Below are 25,926 nucleotides of genomic sequence, written 5' to 3'. Positions count from 1 at the left end.
TCTTGTTTTTTTCCGTGTCGTCAACAGCCGCAGTGGCAGCTGTGCGCCGTACACAGCCTACTGTTGCTATTAAATTGCAGTGATACTACTACGATTATTGTCAGTCTAGTTATATTTATTGGTACATATTTTACTATTATGTAGATTATGTGCTACAAGAACGGCATAAAGAGAGGAATCAGTCGTAAGACAGTGTAGTCGACACCGCCAGCGCAGCTGGTACTACCGCTACGATTAGCGTAATTGTCCGGCAACTCAGTGTATGGATCTCTCGAGGCAATAGACACGGCTGATCAGTTGCATATCATCAACAGCTTTTTAAGTCATTTAGTATGCGGCCGTTGTTGGAGTGCAGTATATAAATAGTCTTGGTCAGTCGATGTACGGTTATCTCCATTGACACCATAACGGTTTGGCGACTTGTACGAACGTAAGCGAATGAATGATTCGGTCCGAGATGTTCAGTTCATTAGTGTTGATGTGCATGGATGATTAAAATGTATCCTTTTCAACCACGGGCTATGCTGAAATAAGTTCCCTCAGGATGTACTAGAGTGAAAAAAGTGCCTGTACAATAATAGTTATACCGAAAATAAAAACTCTAAGTGATACGCTGTCTGTGGATATAAATTTGTCGTCAGGGCAGCCGCTCGTACGAGAAAGCGCAAGCGGTAAGTAGTGTCCAGAAGGTAACTAACTGGAACTAGTAAGAAGTGAGTACTATTTCAATTGCCTGCAAACGCTGAATGAACTATACGTTCATCTACATGTATATGAAAAGATGATGCGAATTGCATCGCTTTATACGGCACTTCTATTCATTCCCAATCGGATACTGTACTTCTTAGGAAGTTTGTGTTATATGTTGACAAGAGAACATTTTGTGGAAGCGATATTATAGAATAAAGAAGAATACGCGCCTCTTTAACCTTTACCTGAAATGTAAGGAAATTCTACTCGAACTTTACGCTGACCTATTTGGTAATAATATGAACAGTACATCTATTGTTTATTTATGAGTTAGTTTTGGAATGATTTCCACCGACTGGAATTACTATGGGGTGCTTTTGGCTACTTAGGTCCCGTTATCGGTCCTTTTATCGCCAAAGGCGCCGTGCAGATTTTGAAGCCCATCTAGCTGACACTACAACTGTCCGCGCTCCTCCGATACTGTCCGATATTCACCGCTGTCATGTGTATGTTGATTGTAGGTGAAATAATGTGACATTTTCTTCTGCAAAGCATGTTGTGTTCCTGAATGTGTCGGGAAACGCTATAAGTCGGTTGTTTCTATTAGTCATAGCATTTTATAATTATGCGACGATCCGGATTCGTTCTCAGTGAGCCGGATAGCTACTTCACCTTTTGTTTTGCTTGTCGAGTTGTTCTGGCGTCCGCCTTTGTATCATGTCGATTTCCAACTATGTTAGTGTACTATTAGTCGGCTATTTACTAGACGTCAATGGCAGTCATGCAAATAATTTTGCTCGTGCGACACGAAATCATTGGTGTTACAATAAGACCCCAGGGGTCGCTCCTGTCATCACCATTGATGCCGTCGAGATGTAACTTTGCATTCTTTCCTAGCTTCCTCATTCGAATAGCTTTTGTAGCGCGTACACATCCAAACATCACACGACACCATCCGGATGACACCTGCTGACAAGTGTGCGAACATTGTACCACTTAGCCAAGCAATTCGAACCCAAGGATATGACCGAAGCTGCCGGCGGAATGTGTTCTAATTTGTAAGATTCCTGCTGCTGCTGCTGCTGCCAGTGGGAGCTTTTAGCCGGAATACGAAGTCCACAAAATCGCTGGGGTCCGACTTCACCGCCGAGGCGAAAGGAAGAATAAAGAAAAATCTACGTACTTGTTGGTCATTCCGCTTCGCTTCGAAACCGAAACTTTTTGTTGCCAGATTTACTTCCTGCCCGTCCTAAACAGATATAAAGCAAGCTAGCAAGCAGCGGTGAACGCGGACCAAATGGTAAAAATATTTCCTCTTTTACGGTGCGTTTTTGAGATGCATTTGAGTCTCTCTCTCTCTCTTCCTGAGTGGCTCAATGTTTAACTTAGCATGGTACCTTTAGCAAATTTATTTCAGTAGTAATTATTTTTTAATTGAACGTTTTGTGTAATGTTGCTATTTGACGATTCATAGTAGACATACATGGTAGTGTGAAGGAATGCTGAGAATCGTTCCTTAAAAACTCATAATATGTCAACGGATGACGTTCAGACCTACAGATTAATCATGTGTATGGTGCTAGCTACCATTATCGGTGTACAAGGTTCGTTGTAATACACGGCGCAGTACGTTGTTAACGGGTTTGTCTCGTTCTTTTTATACTATTTCATATTATCATGAATCAACTCTGGCATAATCCAGTCTGTCATGTAACTGTTCTTCTTAGTTTTCCGAACTTCCCAATCCGTGCATGGCCTTTGTATTAAAGGTTAGGTGAATTCGCATACTGTAGGAAGCTCACTATGAGTAACAACAAAATCTTTTTCCTTTGGTCATACCTAGTGAAGATTTTCAAGCAAAATCCAAAGCGCGGTGGCCACAATAGACATGTGTAACTTTCCATTTGTGGTTTTAACTGCTGTCGCGGTAACTAAAAAAACGTCATTCTCCGATGCCAGAAAATGTGGCTGGCAGTTCGCAGGACGTCTCCAGGTGCCCGTGACTCCAATTTGTGGCGCGAGAGAGCCAAAAAAGGTACAGGTGGTTTTATTTCGAAACGCTCGGGAATAGTTTCCTGCAAAAAAAGCTATAGCGATGGAACAATGATACAGGGTCATGATTGAAGCCCTATCAGGTGCGAGCGACACAAAAAATGACAGTATCTCCGCTAAATTGAATTTGACATACAGCAGTATAATGAACATTGGTACTATGGTAGAGCAAAAAAAAGCTTGCGATAGAAGCTTCATTCTGCATGCACCACATACGGAACGTTACAGTATCGTTGACACTTGAAGAAATGGCCTATGCAAAACGAATTTTTCGTCGAACAAGGCGCATACTTGATGCTAGGCGACCGCTTTTGTTATTTTTGTTACCATTATATTAGCCAATCAGTCGTGTCGACTTATCTCACGTCGTTTCCACTAACTATCGTAGAACTTTGTCTAACGCTCGATGTTCGATCGTTCTATTATGTGTTAGTATATTATTTTCTAGTAGAGGTTGCCTATTCGTGTTTCACATACATTATTTTTTAAGGGAAAAGATTTACTTGATGCATTTGCTGAGACACAGCCATCGTATCCTCTCTGATAAAAATAATGTGTAAGGCTCTTCAAAGCTTTGAATATTTTTTATCTTACCCTGTATCAAGCAAGATGCGTGGTTTGATAGCATGAGTAATCCGATTAAAGGAACAGTGATCAACTAAACAACTATCAATATTAATTCTATTAGAACATTGGTCCTGCATCACTTATCTGCAGGGTACACTAACCAGTTAGTCATCGCGTGGAACAATAGCAGCAAATACTAAAAAATATTAACACTAAGATGGCGAACGTATGGCGCATCTTGGTATTTTTTTAGCTAAACGGAAACTCTACAAACACGATCGGCTTGCGTTACTCATTGGTCGGTGCTCGTTTTCGCCCCATATTAGAAGAGGTTACCATTGGGATAGCTCTCGACAAATCGTGACCTTTCCAACAGAATAGGATATTTGTCATTCCTTTCCATTTGACATTCACTAAAATTATCCATTGTGAGCGTAACTGCAGTTATAGGTTGCTTGAGATAAACTGTGATACCTACCGTTTGTTACAGCATGTTTTCATCGGCTATTGATGATTCTAGATAATCCTTCAGAGGAAGGCGGTAAATTCACTTTCTGAATATGGGAGAAGGTCCACTGTTTTACGGCAGAAGAAGTTCCTTGCTTGAAATTGACCAAACGGCCTAAACTAACGGGTCTAAGCTTTCTGCAGGACATCATTATTGACTTATCAATATATTAGCCAGTTTTGGATAGCGGAAACCAGTCCAACAACCTCCGTTAATCAAACAAATAATTTACATTGTCTGTGTTAGACGAAATATCAGTTCCGTAGTCTATTTCAGCTAAATAGCATTTAATTGGCTCACCAATAACTGATTAAAAGTTAGTTATCTAGGCGAATCAGTCGACTGTACTGGTCGAGTTATTTAAGATGAAATACTAATCCGAATATTGCCTCTCTGTACAGATTCTAATGATCTGATTTTGTTTTTACTTTTATTTAAGGTAGAGCAATTTTGCGAAAACAATTGGGCTATTATTAGAAGCTGTCTGCTTTTTATTAGCAAGCTATCGTCTTTCTTGGCGTTTGACTCTATTAGCTTTTTTCCTACAACGGGCAACGCTTTGGTCGCTCAGAAATGTTTGGACGGTTAGAAGAAAAGCTTCAACGAAGCAAATGAGCGAGAGCAGACGGATAGACAGGTACATTGATTGAGCGAATTTTGCTAGGCGGTCAAATGATGTATCGTAATTTGTCGATACTTTAAAACCTGGTGACAAACGGTCTTTCGACTGTAAACAGGCTAATTACTCGTTAGTTTACTTGCCAAGCATCAACGTCTACTATGCGGTTCGTTCCGCGTGTTTATTGTTGGCGTACTAATACTCGTTAGATTTTAAGTGAATAGTATGTTAAAGTATGAAGTGAATAGGAAATGTTCTTGTTTTCTTTGACAGTTTAATACTATGCTTGCTTGATAGGTGACCAGAAGAAACGTATTTCCATTACATTGCTTGAACTGTAAGCGTTTATCTTTACGAACGGGTAAATCCCTTTTTGTACGAGTTTTGATATAGCTGCTATATCCACTACATAGTTTACTGATTACCGCTGCATGCTGTGGCGAGACCAGTGTGAAATAAAGCTTATTTAAACCGCGGTGAGCTTGAAGCATTCAGCCTAAATTTTTTTCTTCGATATTTGCTTAGCCCTTAGAATAATTTATTTAACATTGCATGAAATATAATTGTTAGGTATAAGCATAGAAGGAGGCATCGGCATTCTAATTTCGACTTGTACATATGCAGATATATAATCAGGTAATCTGTAGGGACCCGATATAATTTAATTACTCCAGGCTCTTTCGCGGTTTTTGCTTCAATATTCAATTTCCTAAGCGCGTTATCGGCAACGTAAGGTCGACGATAACATTTACCTTTAATAAATTTTAGTTTGCCGTCGGTCTGTATAAATTGCGCCTTTCTATGATGTCCTGGCTTTATCTTCCTTACGCATACCAATCGCATATAGCGGTTAACGGTCAAAACAGCAACTGCAAAAATAGTCACACAACTGTTCTCGTCCTTTCACTGAAGCATTGTGTCAATCATCATTCTATTTCGTTCTAAACGGAAGCCATTGGAATTCTTGTTCGACTAAGTTACCTTTCAGGATATAATATTTTGATTTTAAACGGGCTAAATGGGTTGGAATGACCGTGCGGTCCCAGTTACTGCTTTACGGTATATCGGTGCAGTAAACGCAATTCACAAACAAGCTTCTTGTATAGGTAATTATGTTTCATGATTATAGAACATGTACTGCTTAATATAAGTGATGAAAAAGACAATGGAACCTCTTTTATTATTATGAATAGAGACAGAGGTCGCTTAGTTGACACAGGCACGTTATCAAGTGTTTTCTAAACGTGAGGATTCAGATATTCTACGCGTTTTTTATTTTATCACGCAGTTAACTGTACAATAGTATCTGTCGATAGCGATGTTGCAAGCCTGGCGGGTTCTGGCCATTTCCGCTAGAGGGTTGGTCGTTCTTAGAATTAATAGTATTACGACCGTATGCAGGTCCATGCGTCGATTTAACTGGACGACGCCTTTTCTTGAATCGGGTAAAAGCTTCTCGGTAGCGGCTTATTGTTGAGAAGTTTCCTTTGATAATGATAAGATTCTTATCTTAATGTGCCGGTGAACTTCATTCCCGTCAACTTAGGCCCTTATCTTGCGAGGAACTGAGCTACTTGTATCAACGCTGCCAGCTTATTACAGTTCATACCCTTTCTTGACTCGGAGATTCTGAAGGAGAATATGTTCTATAGTTATCTGATTCATATTCTCGTCCTTCAGGTGGAGCCGATTATAATAAGCGCTGTTTATTCTAGTCGACGGAGAACATGTTTTTAATCTACCTACAGGCAGTATTCAGTAACGACTCTAATAGATATTATGAGTGTAACATGAGGACTGATTGACGTGCTCAATACTATGTAGGTGTGTGTTAAATCACAAAAACGTCACGGAAGACACGCGACCTGTTATCAACCCAGTGGTATTAAGGCAAGTCTATGATCGCCTACGACCTGTTTCGCCTTGCTGACTGTTACATTACGAACCTCTCAACTAAACTGCCGCGTTTAGGATGCGATTGCGCTACTCTGGTAATAAGGCGCCCCGGTGGGCAAAAAGAAAGTGGACTCCATCGTAGGAGTATGTTTCCTTAGCGTTTGAAGACGTTAGCTTTTACATGAGAGAGAGAGAGAGAGAGAGAGAGAGAGAGAGCTTATAGTGTTATGCATTGCATGAATTTTACAGTCCTAATTAGATCTTATCCTAAACAATCATCATAAATATGCCTTTATGTATCTACTGTACATTTTATTGGAAGTAGACGAAAAGACAATTTTATCACATTGTCGATTAGCCAAGCAGAATTACTGTTTCAGCGGCGCAGGTAAATCTATTCGTAATGGTGATAGTAATAGCAGTGTCGCGATCTTCTTAATTGCAACAGATTCGTCTGACATCTGCCATAGAGGATATCGACGTCACGCGGTAGCAGTCATTTACAGCAGTAGTGCTGACTGCGCATGATCGGTGGCGTGAGATTGTTACCCTCGTCGGAGTGGTTCGAATAAATGTTCCTTCTTGTGAGCACGATCTTCTCATAGCAACGATGTAATGAAAAAAAAGTCTGTGTTTAAACGTGATAATCCCTTGCAGATCTGCAAGAAGAGAGCAAGATGGATTTAAGCAGAAATGGAACACAAGGGAGGTGTATAGATTCGAGTGTATAACAAACATTACGTTCTAATGGCTGCGTTAAGTTGTACTACTAACGACGGAACTCACAACAACATCAGGCAATGTTTTGAGGGGATTCCGAAAGTTCTTTATTGTTTCTTTTAGTATAACGTGTTGCTGCTACGAGCGAATTAATGAGTAAGAACTTAAACCCACCCCAAGCGTTGCACTACACTGAATAATAACAACAACAACTGTGGAAATAGCTAGAAGCGTGATTAATTTAAAATCGTCGTGGGTGTGAGTTAACGAGTTTTAGCTTGATACAAAGTGTATTAGGAAAAAAAACGAAAAGGAACTGGAAATCTCTCGAGATGGCTTCACAATAGATGAAGCCGTTTTGGAAGTTTAATACTGCACTTTGCTGCTGAGCCAATTCGGAGACTTGTTAGCTGCAATACTGTTGCTGTCAGAGTCGATACTTAAAGGTCAGTAATCAAGCTTTATCTTCATGGATTCAGCTTCAAGAAGTCATTTTATAAACTCAGTCTGTCATGACGCAGACCTCCGACCCATATGGGTTCGTTAGAGAGCGAATGTGGCCCTATAAAGAGAAAAATTTCTTCATCAGTTTGAATGTTTCCCTGGAAATAACTAACATCTAGTGTTCGAAATAATAGAATAAGCACGTTATTTTATGTGAAATATGTAATACCATACGTTGTACTCGATAAGAGTATATTATCAAAATATATTTAACTGTGTGAAGGCTTGATGCATTGACCATCTAATTATCGAAAGTTTTAGGCCTATTTACTATTTACCGTTACACACGGGTTCAGAGATGATCTTAGCCTACTTATGATAGAGAAATATGTCTCATCTTAGGAGTTGTCTCTTTTTGTCGTGTCTACGTCTAATTGTATCTTTGAATACGAGGCAAGATTGTCTGAAAAGCTGTGATCTAATATTTGAACTCGGCAAGCAAAGTTAGAGGGATCAATTATAACAATTATCAGTCTTATTTATTATGCAAATATATCACAAATTAACTTACGATTAATAATCGGAAAGGTATATTTACCAGGCACCTAATACCATCTAATTAGAGCGGATGTTACGAATGAAGCAATACTATTATGAATGCTATTAGCAACGTCTTTCGTATGATGTGGGGGATAGTTACACGACTTTTCAATGATAGTAAAACGCGGCCGGGTATAAGCCTCTAAATAAAAAAAAGTTATTGGAAACTTAAGGTCAAGCTGATAGAGTTGCTTTCTTGTTAAGAGTGGCGCCTCGTGTGTGCGGATCAGTTCGGAGCATGGATGCTAATTACTGAACTAGTTTTTTCTCACACACTGACGGTACAATATTTTTGAGCTGCACCGACAAAAAGGCTGCATTGCCTCTGACAGAGTTGCGTCAGTTTGCTCCAGATCCACGGCAAAGCAATCGTGAAAATGTTTTAATGCGAATTCGACCATTTCTGTGAAGCAACAATTCTTGCCCGTTCTGTGCATTCTTGGATTTTTTTCAGACAATTCATTTAATCAGTTTAAATATTAGCAAAAGGAGTAATGTACTATTTATAATTTCACGCTACGAACTAAAACGAGAATACCATTCGTAACTTGCACGAACTTGTCTAAGCGGATGTCGTTACTTTACCGTTGCAGTTAGACCGCGTACTATTTATCCGTGTATTTCCACTAACATTCATTTTGTCCGTTTCCACTTTTTAATTGCAGTAATGGTGTTAGCTTCGGGCGGGTGACAGCCCGCCTTCTTGGCGCCCACAGCGACCTGTGATCAGAGAGTTCTGTGGGGGTAGTCGAAAAATCGGTGGGGTTCTGTTCCGCTGATTTTAAAATTTGTTTCGAGATGAGCTGGCTTCGTAAACAGGGCTCGTTCCGTCTTCGTCGACCGGCCGCCATTCTCAAAAATGCTGATCCGCGAACACTTCTTGAAGCCTTTCGGGAACACTGCACGCAAGCTAGTGCTCTTATGCAACGATGGGACCTTTCGCTTAGGTACTTCTATAAAAGAAAATAATTTGTGTTGTTGTTGTGGGTAAAAGTAGTCTTGTACCAATTGATTGCGTACTACAGAAAAATCTGCTTAAATAATTGGTTCATCGCATACATTGATTGAAGTTATCACTTTAAGCCAAATATGGCCTGAGGAATATGGTACATATGCTATATAACCAAATGGAGAGAATTTCTGTCGCTAGTTGATCGTACGATTTTACAAGATGCCACCACCTAGACTGTGATGCAATTTTGCGTGTATTTGCTGCTTTTCGTTGATTGAATACTTAATTTCTGGATACCGTTTGGAATTTCTTTCCAGCCTATCGGTGCGTCAGGATGACGTAGCAGCCATAGTTAACCATCTCGAACAGATGGTGAACTATATCCTTGAAGAATGTGCGGCAAAAGGTCCATTTGGTCCTGGCGGAACAATAACAGGACCACCTTCATCTGTGTCAACTTTGTCGTCGTCCACATCATCATCGGCGCCTTCGCCTGCACCTTCATTGAACTCGTACGCGATATCTCCAATTCTCGACTATATCCTTGACAACTACGTTCTTGAAAAGGTGCTTGACTGGAGTTTACAGACAGCCGAATTTACGCTCCGCTTACTTGAGGAACAGCTGCGAATATTTGAGGTTAGCTGGCGATACTATGGCGGTTCATGAGCGCTGTAAGCGCTAAAGTGTCACACAGCGTCACAACTCTTATATATATTACAGTGATAAAATATAGCGTATCGTGCGTTCAGTCGGTATGTATGCAAGTTCTAAGCTTGTGGGTTTGATAGATAATAATAGAATCCTAATAGAAGAAGAAAGCTAAGAAGTAGAATCCAGTGAACTATTGAGTCTTCGTAACTTATAAATACTAATAAGTCATATGTTGATGATATTTATTATAAGCTATTTTTCTTTTCTGATCTCTGTTTCAGATCTTAACGAGCAACTGTTCGCAGCGTCTTCTTTACCAAAAGGGTTTTCTAAGCCCGCTTCAGAAGCTTTTGTCCATTTGTGAATCTGACTGCCCAGAAGAATTGGAACGCCGTCTAGTGGCTTTACTTAATACGTTATGCGTTACTTTGTCGCAAAACGCGGACCTCCTGCAAATATTTTTTAAGTGGGTCACGTTTCAGTCAATATTTTGTAAATAACTAGCGGGCAAATCGATCTGCTCAAAGTGGATCAGTTTGCTGCCGGTAGACATTTATTTATTTCTAGTGTGCAAAGAATTGTGACAGCCAAATGAAATACACCCATTAAAATCGTTCGACGTTCTTACTCAACAGTGAAGACCATATATAAGCTACTGTATAATAAAGCTACAATAGTTTAGTTTATTCGTATTCATTAGTATCAGTAGAGACAAATACCACATTTGCCCGGGCCATTCATTGTATATTCATAGTAGATTCCATTGCATTCGTCGCTTGACTCGCATCCAACTACCGTATTGGTCTTACTTTTGCAGTCCACGCGGAGGAGACACAGGCGAAGGTCACGGCCCTCCTCGATTTCTCGTGTTCTCACTATTGGTTCCTTATGTCCATCGGGAAGGCCAATTAGGTCATCAGGCAAGGGATGCTCTGCTATTGTGTATGTGTCTCGCCGCCAAAAATCATGCGAGAGTCGACGAGCTTGGCAAATATATGGCAAATCACTCAAACTTCTGTCCAATTCTTGCCACCGGTAATAAAAAGATTACTTTTTACACCTGTTAATAAGTCGACTAAATATATTTATATAAGTACGTTTGTTACGTTAGATGGAGAAATGTAAAATAACAAACATCAATCATTCACTCCAAACACGCAGGTTGTGTAGTATGGTAAGGTTGTTAGCAGGACTTGAAGCGACGAATCCTGACCACTTTAGCCAAAGGTTTGGCCGTTTAAGCTACCGTTATGAATATGCATACATATATATACACATTTATATATAACGGTATAGTATATGTTTTTGAAAGCCACATAAGCCTAAAGTGAAGCCTAGAACAAATGAATTTTCAACATAAAAAGACTTAAGACTTAAAGATTACCTAATAAATTATTCGATATTTTTTCCCGGCAATCCGTGATTCCGTCCTGTAGGTCTAAGTGGGTTGTACTCGGTGCTACCCCGAAAGTTGGAGGTTTGCGGTGAAGACTGGTATCGACTTTCGGAGGAAGACGTCCAAGACTTGCCGGCACTGGGGGCATTTCTCTGTTCGCTCGAGTTTTGCAATGCCGTGACGCAGGTAACGCAACACAATGCAAATGTTTAATCCTCCATGTTGAGTTCCCTGATAGAGCCGTATTTTCGAGTGTATCCCAGCGCGATTATTTTTTCAAAGGCAGTAACGCCATCATCACAGTAAATATAGGACGGAACAAGTAATTATCGGATGTATAAAACAAAATTTTTCATTTTTCATTGCACTCATTGCTCATTTTCAGGTGTCACATCCGCTCGTTCGGGATCAACTTTTGGACTACCTTTTGCATGGCTTTCTGATACCTGTCATGGGTCCTGCCCTCTACCAAAGCAATACCGATGAGATAGTCACAACGACTGTGTAATTTCGATTTGCCATAAGCAGATTTTTTGGCTTATAAATATCCCAATTCGACTGGTTAAAGGTCTTTTATTTGTTTCGCTGCATGCCTTATATATTGCATGGGTCTTGTGTAACTAAGTTCTTTGCGTAATTTGCTCAATCCGCTTGTTGGACCCACTCGTTATATATGCCACACTTGAGAACCCTTCGCTATAATTGCGTGTGTATAATCTAATGATATTGTACTAATAATGAGCTTAGAACTATCAGCTATTAATATACTACCTTTAGACCATAAAAGTTCGACGAGCACGATACTTGAATGAGGAACGTTCATAAAGCTTGCAATAACATTTAACAGTTACTGTTTTTCCCCCAACAAGCCAATTTATTTTTATCACTAGTCCACATATGTTAGGCCGGCTCGGAATATAATTGCTGTCCAAAAACAGGACGAATACGTGTGTAGACTTGGGTTTCAATTATCGACTACTTGTAACCCACTATAGTTCAGCGAATAAAATGGCTGAATTGACAATGAGATGCCGACAACTTTTATACGGCAACACACGCATTTAACACCTACTGCACATTTCCGTTATCTCGTTGTAGCTACCTGGAACTGTTTCTTCGTAAGGTAACAGAGCCCCGCTTAATGCGTGTATTTCTACATTTTTTGCTCACGACAATGTGTGAACGGCGACTTCTTGTTGACATATTAATTTTGCGGATCGGAGCTCATTCAAAGCTGGCTATTGTTACCATCGCGTTGTTTAAAACACTCCTGGATTTAAACTGCGAAGAGGTCATGTTTGAACTCGTCTTCAAGTAAGTGTCTGAAGAACTTCAAAAGATATCTATTAAAAAAAGTTCTTTTGTCTGTATATTATATATATATATATATATATATACTCAGTTACTTGTGAAAAGCCAGACAAATAAAAATACGTTAGAACAGCAACTTTTAAACGAGAACGCATCAATGGCAGCGACAGTTGGTTACTATGAGAGACCATCCTTTAACAACGTAACGCTATACGATATGATAAATCAGTAATTTTCACACGCGTTTTTTATTGTAGGTATCTAATTCCTTGTTCCCACGTTATGGTCTCGCACCGCGAGCGAATGCGTGACGTGGATACGTTTTGTGTGACTGCTCAACGGTTACTTTCGCTAGCGCCTTCGCAGCTTCCTCCAGTTGCGACCAATAAATCGACGAGCGGCTATTTGTCAAATGCGGGTTCCGTTAGGGCTGGGTCGGTCCCGCCAACATCTTTCAACGGCAACGTCCGACAAAGTCACAGTTATACAGAAGGGTTAGCCGGCGCCTCAAGATCAACAAATGCGAACGCAAATGCCCAAGACATATCCGACCAGTTTCAAATTAGTTATTTAGCCTATCTACTTGATGCCAAAAATGGTAAGAATTAAACATGTTCAACAGAAATTGGTTTACTCTATATATTTTTGAAACTTACTCATCTAGCGATGCATTTTTATGCCGGTCCTCATCATGACGACGTACCTGTACAGTTCTTCCCTGTACACATTGTACTGCCTAAACAGTTTTTTCGTTACGTTCCATTTACGTTAGACGTGTTGGTACGGGATTCGTAATTTTTGAAACTGACCCAGACACTAGTGTGCCTGGATGACGTTTTGATTATTCGGCTTATTTTCATTTGATTTATTTAGTGTTATGTAGTAAATGTGATAAAAAAAAAAGTATCCAAATCAAGAAAGGCGTCTTCTCTCTTGTATCTTAGGCATTCGTGCATGTCGTGATGCGTGTCAAGTTTGGTCGCGAAACTATGACGGGAGCAAAAGTGATTCCCGGGCGACGGTAAACGGTCCAGTGACCGGAGTAACCAACATGTACCTGCCGGGAAATTGCATCAGCAGTGCTAATGACAGGGGAAGTAGCAGTGGCACATCTTCTTCCATTAAAAATCAACAACAGCAGCAACAACACATAAATGGGGCAGGTGGGAACGAAGCCAGCATCGCACTTAATGTTGGCGCTCCGATGCAGTGTCATAATGGAAAATTAGCCGAAGAGAAAGAGGACTCCGGAATATTTGTCAATGATCAAAAGGTAATTCCGCTTTCATTATGAAATAAAAATTCATGTGCTAGGACATTATCCAGCGCTTGTAAAAAACGGTTCTACAAAAACAAGCAGATAACGTTATTCGACTGCTCGATATACCATGAATCATCTGCTTTATAACACAGAGTAACAAGGAATTAGAATCGATTCTGAAACGGAACGATTCCGGTTGTTTTTAGTTAAAAAAAAAATACATTTTTGATAGATGTTGCAACGCTACAAAAATTATAGTACTTTCGAGCTAACCATGAAGTCAAGGATTCAAAAAACGAAAAAAATAATTGAGAAAAATGAGAGGCTATATATTTTTGTTTACTGTAACATAATAAGCGTTTCTGTCCTCTTTCTTGGCTAGGATTTTGGCGGTGCTGATATAGGACCTTTCCTGACACAGGTGCTGTCACGACTGGAGTGTATCACAATCAATGATGTCTACACCAATCTACAACTTACCTCCCTGATCTCTCGACTCGCACTCTACCCCCAGCCGTTACTTCGCAGCTTTCTCCTGTCGCAAGAGATAGTCTTCCAACCAAGCATACGAAGCCTATATCAGGTATTGCTATGTGGTGAATATTTTATTAGTTTTATAGCTTTATAGTTTTTTTTTCATTGTCATTTTGGAGTAAGTTTAAAGCTTTACATGAAAAATTGTCCAATTCTTGTATCGGTTTGCTAGATCCATCTCCAACTGCACAGTCTATTGTAAAAGTTTTCCAAAGTAGAGAACAATATAGAATGAATACACATACGAGTAAACGTGTACATTTATTCGTTTAGGTGTTGTGTGGCCTTCGGCATAAAATTGAGCAGCTCTCCATCCAACTAGGCAATTATCCCGTACTGCTAAGCAGAGCAAGGGAGTTCTTTGCGGCTAGGGAAAACGTTCTTAATCAACCCAACCTGACGCTTGCCGGCTCCATCGTTGGCCAAACTCTTCCACCGGCCAGAGAGAAATCAGCCATGAATGTTAACCCACCAGCTCAACGTCGGAGAAGTCTTGGGACCTTTTTCAGGAAGTTTAGTGCGTTGCAACCCATCGCAGATAATTCTGGCTACAGGTACGTCGGCTAATTTTTGAACATGGGCCTACTGAAACAAAGATTATACCATCAAAAGGCTAGATGCACCAAAATATTAAGAATTTCAACGCACTAGCTAATACGGCCCCCTTCCGTATTTTCTATACGATAGCGTTATCTATTTTTTAAAAAGGAATCTCTCGCATGTATTACTATCCGTTTAAACAATTGGAGCTCAATAAAAGCTTTGAATGCAACACCATGGCAGAACTTTGCTCGATGGAAAAAGGTCTTTTTTGAGTACAAATGAAATTTGTATTTGTAGGTGCACGGCTTGCACATAAGCGAAATTCCAAAGAATGCAACTTCCCATATAAATACGCATATTAGCTCCATTGATGCTAAGCTCCTGGGATGCGGTTTTTTTAACAGGTGCTATTGACTATCAGGCGAATCCATATCGGTTCTTTTGATATCAGTAGTTTGCGTTGTCCGGAGGCACGGCGACATTTCGTAATACGTATTTTTGTATTTCATCTTGCGATATTTATATATGGTATTGTTCCATGATGTTATCATTGGATACTGTGGCCTACAACTAATAGATTAGTTCAATAATGATGACCATCTTTTTGGGTTATTTTTCTTCATTCAGATATATTGTGAAGCTACCCTATGGTGAAAAAAACGCTTCAAACGAAAGTGACTCATCAAGATCCAATTCTGAAGCGGTACGGGCACAAACGCGAGCTATCTTAAGTATCGTGATATTTGACGAATTCGTCAAGGAGCTGGCGGCCATTAGTCAAGAACACAGTCTTCAGCAGTTGTTGGACGAGGTACCCGCTGATTAGTACGGTATAAGGAAAAGAGCCCGGAGGTTCTGCAGACAGTCGAGAGAGATGAAAAAAAGATCAACTTCATGAGGCGATTAGGAGACTTTCAAAAGGCATTTTTTAACGGTTCAGTTCACCGGTGGTCTTTAAAGGTCGATATGTTCGGTTGCCTGAGCACACATCCCACATGGATTCGCAGTGGTGGACTCATATAGTGGTCTGTGCTACAGTTCTTCGCGCTGTTTCCTGTTTCGGATAGACAATCCGTTTATGGTTCGTTTAAAATAATCATCTTCAAGTTATTTCAACGTATCACAAGTAGAATTGTAGCCTTGTTCGGTAAGATCCGAGTAGTCAATCCTTTGCGATAGAAGAAAAGGTGCAACGCGTAAAAAATACGTACGACTAATCCTATCAATTACGGTTGTTACACAACAAGATAAATTAGAAGATATGGACAATTTAATTGCCGTAATCACCTGTCATGGATCAATGTTTATCATGAAAGTGTATGTATGTGTGTGTGACGTACGACGATTTCTTAATGCGCCGGCACGGTACATTGAGCAGTTGTTAATCTGTTGTTGACTTTACATATGGCGCGTGCAATGGGTACTCACAGGGTTTGCCTTAAGTAAAATAACAAGTGAATAATAATAGGAAAAAATCTATCATGAATCGCCGACCTCGGCTACAAAAACCCCCCAGTAACAGAAGATTGACATCAAATTACTTAAAAATATGCAAAGTGACGTAAACAAAAGCAATGTGACAAGAAAGCGGTCTTAGTGATGCAGAACATAGCATCTTTCCACTAATTAGTGTGGGCCGTAGGTAATTATTGGTATAAAGACGAACGAATGTCTGCACATATTTAGCTAATTACAAAGAACGAAACGTCCATATTTAATTAATATGACTATCTTGTACTTACATGACAACTTTGTTCGAGTCAATTGAACTACTGAGCGAGAGGCAAAACGGTGGCTTATGCCGTAGATTGAAGCTAGCTAGCGACGGAAGCTTTAGTAGACGCGATCCTTCACCGTTAAATGTATACATGCAGAGGGCTTTTAAGCACAGAAACTGCAGGAAGCTCCAAGCCTACCAGAGCGTCCGTAAGCACCACAGCGAGACTGAGTGAGATTGTTTCGTACCTTATGTTTCTTACTTTCAGTGTCTGTGACAAAAATGCGTGCGTGCGTGCGTGCGTGCGTGTGTGTTGATATAGCTGAATTCTAACGGTAATCTTTTGTATCCAACAGAACGCACTATTGATCTAAATCTACACGATTGACCGATGCTGTTGATTTTTTTTTTAATAATTTTGCGATGCGGTTACTAAAGCTGACAGCATCTATAAATACTCCGATCCGTTAGTAGCATCTTCGGCTCTCTTGGGCTCATAAGAGTAAATTTCCGGACCCGAATTTCCTGAGATACTTAATTTGTGAGAGCGTCATTGTTTCGATCTGAAAATGTATTTCACTCCTTTAAAAAGCATCTCGTGATGCTTGTGGCACTGACTGTTGACCGTTGATCAATTTTGAAATGGCTTTATCCAGACACACGCGATTTAATCCGTTCATAAATGTATTTTACTCAACGCTCCAATGCTACTAATGGGCACCCAATAAGTGCCAGAGTTGTGTTACCTAAAGGCAAAAGAATACATAAAATACCTGATTACAGTCAGGTTAAAATAGCAAATATTTGGGGAATATCTAGCCTAAGAACTATCGAGAGTTCATTGACTCTCTTGCAATGGCTGGGGCATTGGTCTATGTAAACTTAATACCTAAATAAGTCAATTTCTAAATGGCAACCGTTGCAATAATCAAATTTCAAGATTAGGCTACGGAAAAGTTCGGGCAAAACAACGAAGATCCCTCGGCAATGAAGTATAATTAGAGCGCTAAATTACACTTTGTGAGATTTCGTCTATTTTGTTTTTGCATAACTGTTTTAGTTACGAAGAATGGTTTTGATACTAGCACAATCTTTAGCATCGTCCGATTCAGTAGCACCCGGAGTTAAGGACAATGTTTCCTCTTGATAACAATTAATGAGTGAGATCTGTTATAGTGCGGTTGTGCTTCCAGTTTTGCTGGTTCAAACCACTTAGCAGAAAAACGATAACTTTTGAATGTTTATGAAGTTTTTTCCTAAGCATCTAGTGATGATGATGATGCACATACGCTCATGACGCAAAATGAAAAGTAATTTTGAATTCAATAAGTATTTTATTATTCAGCAGCAGACGAAATCGAACAAATTAATCTTGATGTTAATTTTGTTAATGGTATTTCTGTTTTCCATGTAACAGCCTCCTATACGTTATGTTATCACTGTGAGCAAATCTAGGTCATGTTATGAAAAAACGAAGGTTTCCACGTATGCGTGTGCGCGTTTGATGTGTAAATCTGTGTTTGTTATTTTGGCATTAACGCAGGTGTTGTTATTAGTGTTATTAATATGCCTTTGAGCATGCTGCACTCGAAGAGTTCGTGTCTTCTAGCAGTGACGATAAGTTGAAAAGATTGACGAAAAAATGGACAGATAGTGGTGGACAGAGGACGCGTTAGTAATAACGTCGAAATTAGTCAATTGAGTAGCTTTATTACTACGACGATACTAGTTATACAACTGTAATAATCATATATAATATTATAAATATATAGTAAAATGCTATTCTTTGTCAATGTCTACCTAACTGTCCTTGCCTTAGAATAAAGGATGCCATCAACCAAAGTTGAAGATGGTGACCGATAACAACACAATATACTATAGTCACATAAAATTCAAATATGCAATGGAGGTGAGGTTGGACTCTTAAGACATTTTGAAATTTTTCATTAGGACATCTTGTAAACGCGCTTCTATTCTTTACGATCCTTCATCAGACGACTGTTGTTACCAATGTTCAACTTCGGTGGCTTCAATAACAATTTCTAGTCCCTATCAGTCACAAGTAAGCCTTCCAAAGCTATCAATACCATGTTACTTGAATCACAAACTATACCTAGCTCATGTACTGCATTAGGAGAGGCGCGGCTTTTGTTTCTTTTTTTTTCTGAAAAAGCTTACTAGCTAGCGCTAGTGCTCCGCAAAAAAATAATGAAAATGCCCTGTGGTACGAATAGGTACCATCGGATTTTGTACTGACCTTTCTATCACGATGCAACTTTTGCACAATTTAATATACGTAGTTTTACACAAGACTGAATTCAGTAATCAACAGTCTGTCTGTAAACCCTGTTCCACACTTAAAATACGGTAATGTTGCCAAAGGGAAACCTATAATGATTGTGTGATTCTTACATATGCGTACAGTGATTACCGTTTACATTGCCCGTTTCTATCAACGCAGTAAGCCCCTCAACTAAGAAATAAGCACAACTGCGAACTATTGTGTCGAAGATCTAAGCGTTTCTCATATTATGAGAACGTTATTTAGCAACAAAGAGATTTGAAGTAAACCCGTCTGCGTTGCTGTTTTTCTTAACAATGCGATAATAAATAATGTTTCTACTGAACAGAGGCAAATGCAAATATAAGATAAAAAAATCAAAGCAAGCAAATAAGTACTGTAAATACACCGTGTGCATAAAATCAGAATATATACGCGAATAAAACTAACTTATTTTGCAAAAAACTAAATACGTATATAATTTGTCGTTATTAAAACGAGCTGCAGTAGTAATACGGTAAATAACAGTAATACTTATTATGACAACAACATATACATACGTTTATTTTGTTGTATTACGGAGAACGCCGTAACTTAGGGCGGCCATGCATACTATGGCCGCCCTAAGTTCTTGAGGACACCCGTAGTAATCCGGGTTAGTCGCATGAATACCACTTTCTCAATGAGTGAATGATTTTCTAATCTGATATCTGTCGTCAAACGAATATCATATACACAGGGGAACGATGGACTCCTGTTCTATAGAGACATCCTAGCGTGTCTGCACAAATTGTCATAGTACATGCATGAAAGTACTCCGTAGTACTAGTCAAACTCTTTCGTGTATTCAGCTTCTGGAATGCAAGCTCTCTAAGGAATAGAGCTGCGATACCTGTGAAAATAAAACAATAAGATTTTGCATTTGAGACAGTTTTAGATCACGCTAGTTGCTGTGCAATATTAAAGCTTACTGAAAACGTAAGGAAATGAAAAAGCGTTACCTCCCCATAGAAGTTATCCACCATCGATGTGTGTTGAAATTTTTCGCTTCTAACGAAGAGCCAAACTTGGTGTTGGAAAAGTATTTTTATTCTGTAAGAAAACAAGAACTGGATGAAATTCTTCCTAATTTTTCCACAGAAGACCTCAGCATAGGGATGTAAAAAGCTGTCGTTTCTGGTGGAGCTAAACGTATCTAATCTCTTCTCGAACCCTTGAATTTTATCGCTGCAAGGGTTTTGATTGGCTAGGATTGAAAGTTCGACAAGCGTCGCGGATTCCTTTATCGACTGGCCTGGGCAAACTCTAGCTGGCAAATTTCAGCAATGAATATCGCGTGCAGTATGGCTCGACGAGAAACTAGGAAGAAGAAATGCTGGTTGTGTCAATGAGAGGAGCTGAACGGAACGCGTACAGTGGTTTGAAATGATAGGTGGGCGATATTATAGTACTTCCAAATGAAAGGCGATACTATTACAAATATACAAGTACTATTGACAGCATATAGTAAGTGACAAGCGCGATGATTAGAAACAGGAATAGGTATTTATAAGAAATCGGCAGTTACCGATGACGTATGAACCTTTTCTTTCTCCTCACGCTCCCTGCAATTTTCTGGTCTGTGGCATCAACAGTTCTCCAGTTCAAAAACTAATGCACAATTCCCAAAATTTCGAAAATCGTTCATCTCTATTTCGAAAGCGGCTCTCTGTACGAGAGCCGCTTTCGAAGTATGCTACAACAAAGTAGTGATATAAATTTTATAGCTATGATGAAATACGCACACTGAATATTATCGTGCAGAAAGCGTGATTTTGATAAGTTTCCAATTCTGGTAACTGTTTGGATGATAAACTCTCATGAAAAAAATATGCAAAAGATCGCATCGTTTTTTTCTAAACTAATTGTTTTTCATTCAGTTTCAAGTTTCAGAGGTTGGCTGAAGCCTTAGATAATTTTGATTCGTAACACCAGTAAATAGAAGACACCTGCACACTTGTGCTCAGTTAACGTTATTAATTAATTAATTAATTAATTAATGTAATTAACTCAGTTAATGTTATTTGAAATTAAATCCAGTTTAGTAATGACATATATCGTGCTGAAGTAAGCTCAAACTTTTTCATGTCGGATGCAATATTGTTCAAGCTTCAAAAAGCTAAACTTCAAAAGTGCAACATGGCACTTTCAGTTTCGAGTTTATTTTTTCAATTGTCCCTTGCCTTCTGTTTAGAATTTATTTTTTGTTTGGTTAATCTATAAGTTTGTACTTTTTCCTTGAATGTTCAATCCGATGAAACATTGATAATCGAGTACCATCACAAATGTCTGTGTAGCGTGTAAGGAAGGTTTAGTTGTTTTCTTTCTATAACACTTACTTGCGAGGTTAAGTTGTGTTACGTGATTACGTTTTCTGAAAAAGTTCCTCAAGTGAATGAAAACAGATCCAGCCGTTTTGCTTCCAGATAAAGGTAGACTATAACAGTATGTAGCATTTAATTAGAAGCAGTTTATGGCATTTGATATTTCCGAAAAGTTTGAGGTGGCTTTGAAAGTTTAAAAAAAAAAAACAGCTAATGCATTTCTCTATTGAGCATGAATATGTGACAAAGGGGTTATTTCAGACTAAACACCGTACTAAAAATAGCGTTTTCCTTCTACAGAAGGTTCGGTCCGTTGAACGTGACGAGTTGGTGCTACCATTGAAGATATATGTAACGATATTTATATATTGCTTGTGAGTTAACACTGCCTTTACTTAGATGAATAGATTGAAATGATATTGGCTCGGGGCTCCCGCTTGACGGCGTTATTCTTGCGGTTTTCATTTGTTCTGTTGTAGAAAATAGCTACAATACAAGTCGACAGAGTTAATTATGTGCATATATGAGCTTAACAATCAATCCCTGTCGGATAGGAAGCATGATTTCTTTTCTACTTCTGGATTAGCAAAGCACCACTGTCTTGAATCCGGCTCTAGAGGGTGGCCCTGAGCTTATAAAGCCCGCCGGCGTTCACACTGAACGTTTGCCTAAAAGAACAGTAGGAGCTATGATTATGACGAATCCCTGAAAATTGTTGTCTTCAATACAAAATTTTAAACAATGATAACATAATAATGTAATGTCCCTTGTAAGCGTTTGCGAAGTTATATTACTGCTCGGTAAGCCATGTAGCATACAAATTTGATACATTTGGAGAAGCTAGTGTTCCTACGTTGAGCTGCTGGCGCTCCCATCTAATGGTGAATATATTCCGCGTTGATAGGACAAGCTCACCACGTATCGGCTGCATCTTTGCAATACCGTACTAAAAATCATCATTTAAAACATATTCTAGTTCTGTTTGTAGTTGCTGGTCTGTGCGGCTATGCTGTGCTCAGTCTAAACCCCCAGCTGTACCGAAACCATTATTGTTCTCCTTCCATATTTGTTCTCCTTCCATTTGTCGTATAATGTTGACATCCTTTTTTTGCTGTGACGTATTTTGTGTAGCTGTACATTTTCCAAGTGTCCATTTCATCTTTGGTTTAAAAACGCGTTTATTATTGTACCTAATCATGATTGTTTTAATAGAAGAAGTCCTTGAAAAACCAAAAGTTTAAAAAACGAAACGACAAATGCATAATTTGCTATAGTCTATTTCAATATAATTTATGTGCCGATAAATCAGCCAAAGGACTTTGCTTTAAGTAATTTATGCGTCTGTTTTTCACCCTGGCTCTTACGAACAACGCTCTCGTAGTTCTATTGAAGTTCGACTAGGTTATAGACATGCCATTGTACTCATGTTGGAACAACACACTTATCACTATAGCCTTTTATCAGACTTTCCGAATGCCAATCCCAAAATAAAACCCAGTTCAGAGGTGACGTTTGAGTGAGCATAATTTTATCCCAGGACTATTCCTCAGTAGCAGTAATCAACTGCGTTAAAATTAAAATAGGTTCGATTTGTAGGCAGACTTCGCTACTTGGACAACCTGGGTTGATTGAAATAAATCTTTTTCCAAATATGATATCATCCCGTCGTAACAAGCTTATATGTGGCATAAGAACCGTACTTGCGCAATATTTTAAAACGTTCTGTACAGCCACAAACGGAGTGGAAAACATGGAAAAAGGATAACGGCGCATAGCTTCAATGCATAGCTTGTTCTTGTTGCCTTCTTTAGCCGAGAATGGGAGTTTTTAGAGATATGGAAACATATACGGCTTTAGTACCAGTGGGTGTTTTCATTTAATATATATATAATATGATAGCCAACCTTGAATGCATTTATCTACAACCTAGCATAACGAATATCGTTTATTTCGGACTACCATTGACGAAACGTAAAAAAGTTGATGTTGTGTAAACGAATCACTTTCGGCATAAACTTCGCTTCCTTTGAGGCACCCCCAGCTACCCTGTACAAAAGCATTGCTTACTAGCAGTTTTATAGACAGGTAACGCTGTAAAATTACCGCATGAACGCTTATTTGTAAATATCAGAGCTTCGGTTGGAGATAGCGGTTTAGCTGGCATCCCGTTCTTTAATCAATCGAAGTATCAGACTATGATATTTTGCAGTAGTTCCCTAATAATTAGATCCGAGCCAGACAGAGGAAAAGAGTAGCCAGCCTTACAGTTAACGGAGCCAGAAATAAATCGGCCGATCATTTTTCGTATGCAGTGGTCCCGTCCGAACGCTTAGTATCGATAATCACGCATAAATTGTTAGAAATGACCCATAAGTGATCAGCATCTCATCGCTGGTGAAATGTTTGGCCAGGTTTATGTTCTTTCGTTTAGTTTTAGAATACAGTTCAGGTTATATTATGTAGGGATTACATTTGAACTGTTAATATACCGCATCTCTTGCGATTTTTACAGCACTTTTTTCTTATATCCGTTGCAGAAGGTAACCGGTCGCATAGAGAGAAATCAAAATTGATTCTAACAAAAATACTTCAACTTATAATTGTTACCTGCGAGCGAACGAGTAAATTTAAGAAACCAGATAATAGAACTTGACACAGACAGATGTCGCAACCGCTCATCCACGTGCGCACCTCGTGACGGCAATTCGTCATTATTTACTTTTGAGATACCTTTTATTGGAAATTTGTGTGAAGGTACAGAAGGATACTGTATTTCGTAGGATCGGTGACAAATACACGGTAAAAAATCAGTGTTGCTGTTTGTATTATTTGAAATTAAACCCGAAATTTTTTACATTTATTCACTGTCAACTTAATTTCAGTTGTTAGCATATTTTCTTACCTTTCATTTGTAAATATGTAAATAGAAATAAAAGAAGACATTAACAATCCCTTAATTGTCCCTTCCTATCCTAATATAAATATGTACAAGATAGTATACGATCGTTCATTATTCATAAATAATCCTCGTTAAATTAAATTTTTGTGTACGTCATTTTTGCAATTAATTGTAACGATTAGATTTTAATAGAGATGACATAGATTTTAATGTCACGACAGTCAATAGGTGTTGGTCAAGAGCTCGTGTTATTTATGGCGAAGGGTCATATTTATGACGGCTCGATAGAGTTCGGCGGGCTCGGTCGAGACGCAAGCTCCTATCATAAAAATAAAATACGTTATCTTTACGGGGTGCCGCGACGACGCTATGCGCGGGGCATAGGTGGGGCATAAGCACGGTAGAAAGCGACGAGTACAATCACATAAATGTATCCATGTAACTATTTAACTCTTTTAGTTTAACCATTAAATAATATACTATGACGATGAGAAGAACGGAGACATGTTGTATTTTGATTGATAACGTTCGGTAACTTTCTAAGTTACGAATTAGCTATGCTTTAGAGTTTAATAACAGTAATGCGCATCGTTTACCCAGGGCCACAACTAACTTCACCATCAGATACGTAAACATCTACCTCTATTCCGTAGCCGATCGCACTATCATAAGCCAAAAACTCATACTCTGCCTAATTAATAGCGTGTAGCGTAGACATGCATCTCAACGGTGCAGCGACGATCGCAGACCAGTGATAATGAAGAACAGCCGGATTTAGATTATGCAATATGAAAGTTCGCTGCGTTCGCCAAAACAACTTAAAGTTAGTGCCCAAATGCATTTTGTGCATTGCAAAATAACTTTTACATAAACATCATTTACAGTTATGATACAAATTCCGCTTACTAGAATATTCACAGACTACTTTTACCAGAATAAACACTATGGCTACGGGGAGCAAGCAGGCAAGACTTCTGAAACTCACTCAAGTGATGGCATATATTTCTGCTAAATAAATCTAAATGTCTAAGGTTTGAAAAGACATCTGATTCTGCAGCTGACGAAGGTGCTTATATAAATACGTTGGGAAAAGGTGTCGCGATGGCCAGCGTAAAAATTTCGCTGCATCTCTATAAGGCAAACACAATCTATTCATTTGCATCGCTTAGTTCTTGATTCCTTGTGAAGGATGTTTTGACGCTTCGTCTACTTGAAGAAAACGATTCCGTAATCACTGTTATTATTAAGATAATTTGTTATAATAATATTACGCTCAGCGTGGTTGCCGTTCGGCAGCGTGCCTTCCACATTTACTGCTTACAAATAGGCGATTATGAATCGGCGTCAATTGAGATATGTTTAATTTTCTCTGCCTCCTGACGATCTTCAGTCTATCAAGGAACGACGAAAATGTCTTTAGCTATCCGCGTAAGCACGAAGTTGTAAACTGCAAATAAAATCGAACTGTAAATGGTCCGTCAAAGCCCCTAAACGTAACTTTTGCCGATCGTATTTATGACAATGCTGATCCTGGGGTATGTTTTTGGGCCGATGCACCATTCGACGAGTGAGGCCCAAAATCATTTGCAATACCTGCCCGTACCATCCTATATATGTGTGTGTGTGTGTGTGTGTGTTTGTGTGTCTGTGTGCGTGTGTGCGTGTGCGTGCAAGCGACATCCTGGATCGGAAAGCAAAAACTTTCCAGTCTTGTACAGGATCAGCTCGTTCGTCGCGTCTTCGACCGCTGATCCGAAAACGACGCCCAACCCAACAAGTGAAAGCCAAGCCGCAGTCATTGTGCCAGCGATGAATCATCTGTTACGCGGACATGCTCGAGTCAAAAGACAACTGGCGTAGGTTCTATAGATGTTGGATACGGCAGGTGAGGGAATAGCATTCAGAGCTTGACGGCCGCG

General features: G+C 39.3%; 1 protein-coding gene across 4 annotated transcripts; it reads left to right on the top strand.

Moving 5' to 3' along the window:
• The first annotated feature begins 39 nt into the window (after positions 1-39).
• LOC111260413 (FHF complex subunit HOOK-interacting protein 1B) lies at positions 40-24,030 on the top strand. Of its 4 annotated transcripts, none has more exons than XM_086968315.1 (13): positions 40-671; positions 8,762-9,043; positions 9,366-9,687; positions 9,984-10,168; positions 10,520-10,737; positions 11,139-11,284; positions 11,484-11,602; positions 12,197-12,412; positions 12,667-13,007; positions 13,354-13,682; positions 14,053-14,253; positions 14,478-14,758; positions 23,646-24,030. In XM_086968315.1, the coding sequence occupies exons 2-13, from the start codon at positions 8,895-8,897 to the stop codon at positions 23,650-23,652; spliced, it is 2,514 nt and encodes an 837-aa protein (XP_086824441.1). In that variant the 5' UTR covers positions 40-671; positions 8,762-8,894; the 3' UTR covers positions 23,653-24,030. The 4 variants fall into 4 exon arrangements, with proteins under 4 accessions (XP_086824441.1, XP_022688895.1, XP_022688892.1 ...); XM_022833160.2 differs by lacking the exon at positions 23,646-24,030 and adding an exon at positions 15,375-19,215 and having other exon boundaries at positions 41-671; positions 9,366-9,615; XM_022833157.2 differs by lacking the exon at positions 23,646-24,030 and adding an exon at positions 15,375-19,215 and having other exon boundaries at positions 44-671.
• The last annotated feature ends 1,896 nt before the right edge of the window (positions 24,031-25,926 follow it).

This window comes from Varroa jacobsoni, unplaced genomic scaffold (genome assembly GCF_002532875.2).
Source record: "Varroa jacobsoni isolate VJ856 unplaced genomic scaffold, vjacob_1.0 scaffold_437, whole genome shotgun sequence".
Lineage (NCBI taxonomy): Eukaryota > Metazoa > Arthropoda > Arachnida > Mesostigmata > Varroidae > Varroa > Varroa jacobsoni.
Note: the sequence above shows the minus strand (reverse complement) of the source record. Positions and strands in the feature narration are given on the sequence as shown.

What these genes read in the sequence shown, in the direction of transcription:
- LOC111260413 (XM_022833157.2), top strand. Translation starts at nt 8,895, where the DNA reads ATGAGCTGGCTTCGTAAACAGGGCTCGTTCCGTCTTCGTCGACCGGCC. An exon ending in CTGTCCAATTCTTGCCACCG is followed by an intron (nt 10,738 to 11,138) that starts GTAATAAAAAGA and finishes TCCGTCCTGTAG; the next exon opens with GTCTAAGTGGGTTGTACTCG. An exon ending in TTTGCAATGCCGTGACGCAG is followed by an intron (nt 11,285 to 11,483) that starts GTAACGCAACAC and finishes GCTCATTTTCAG; the next exon opens with GTGTCACATCCGCTCGTTCG.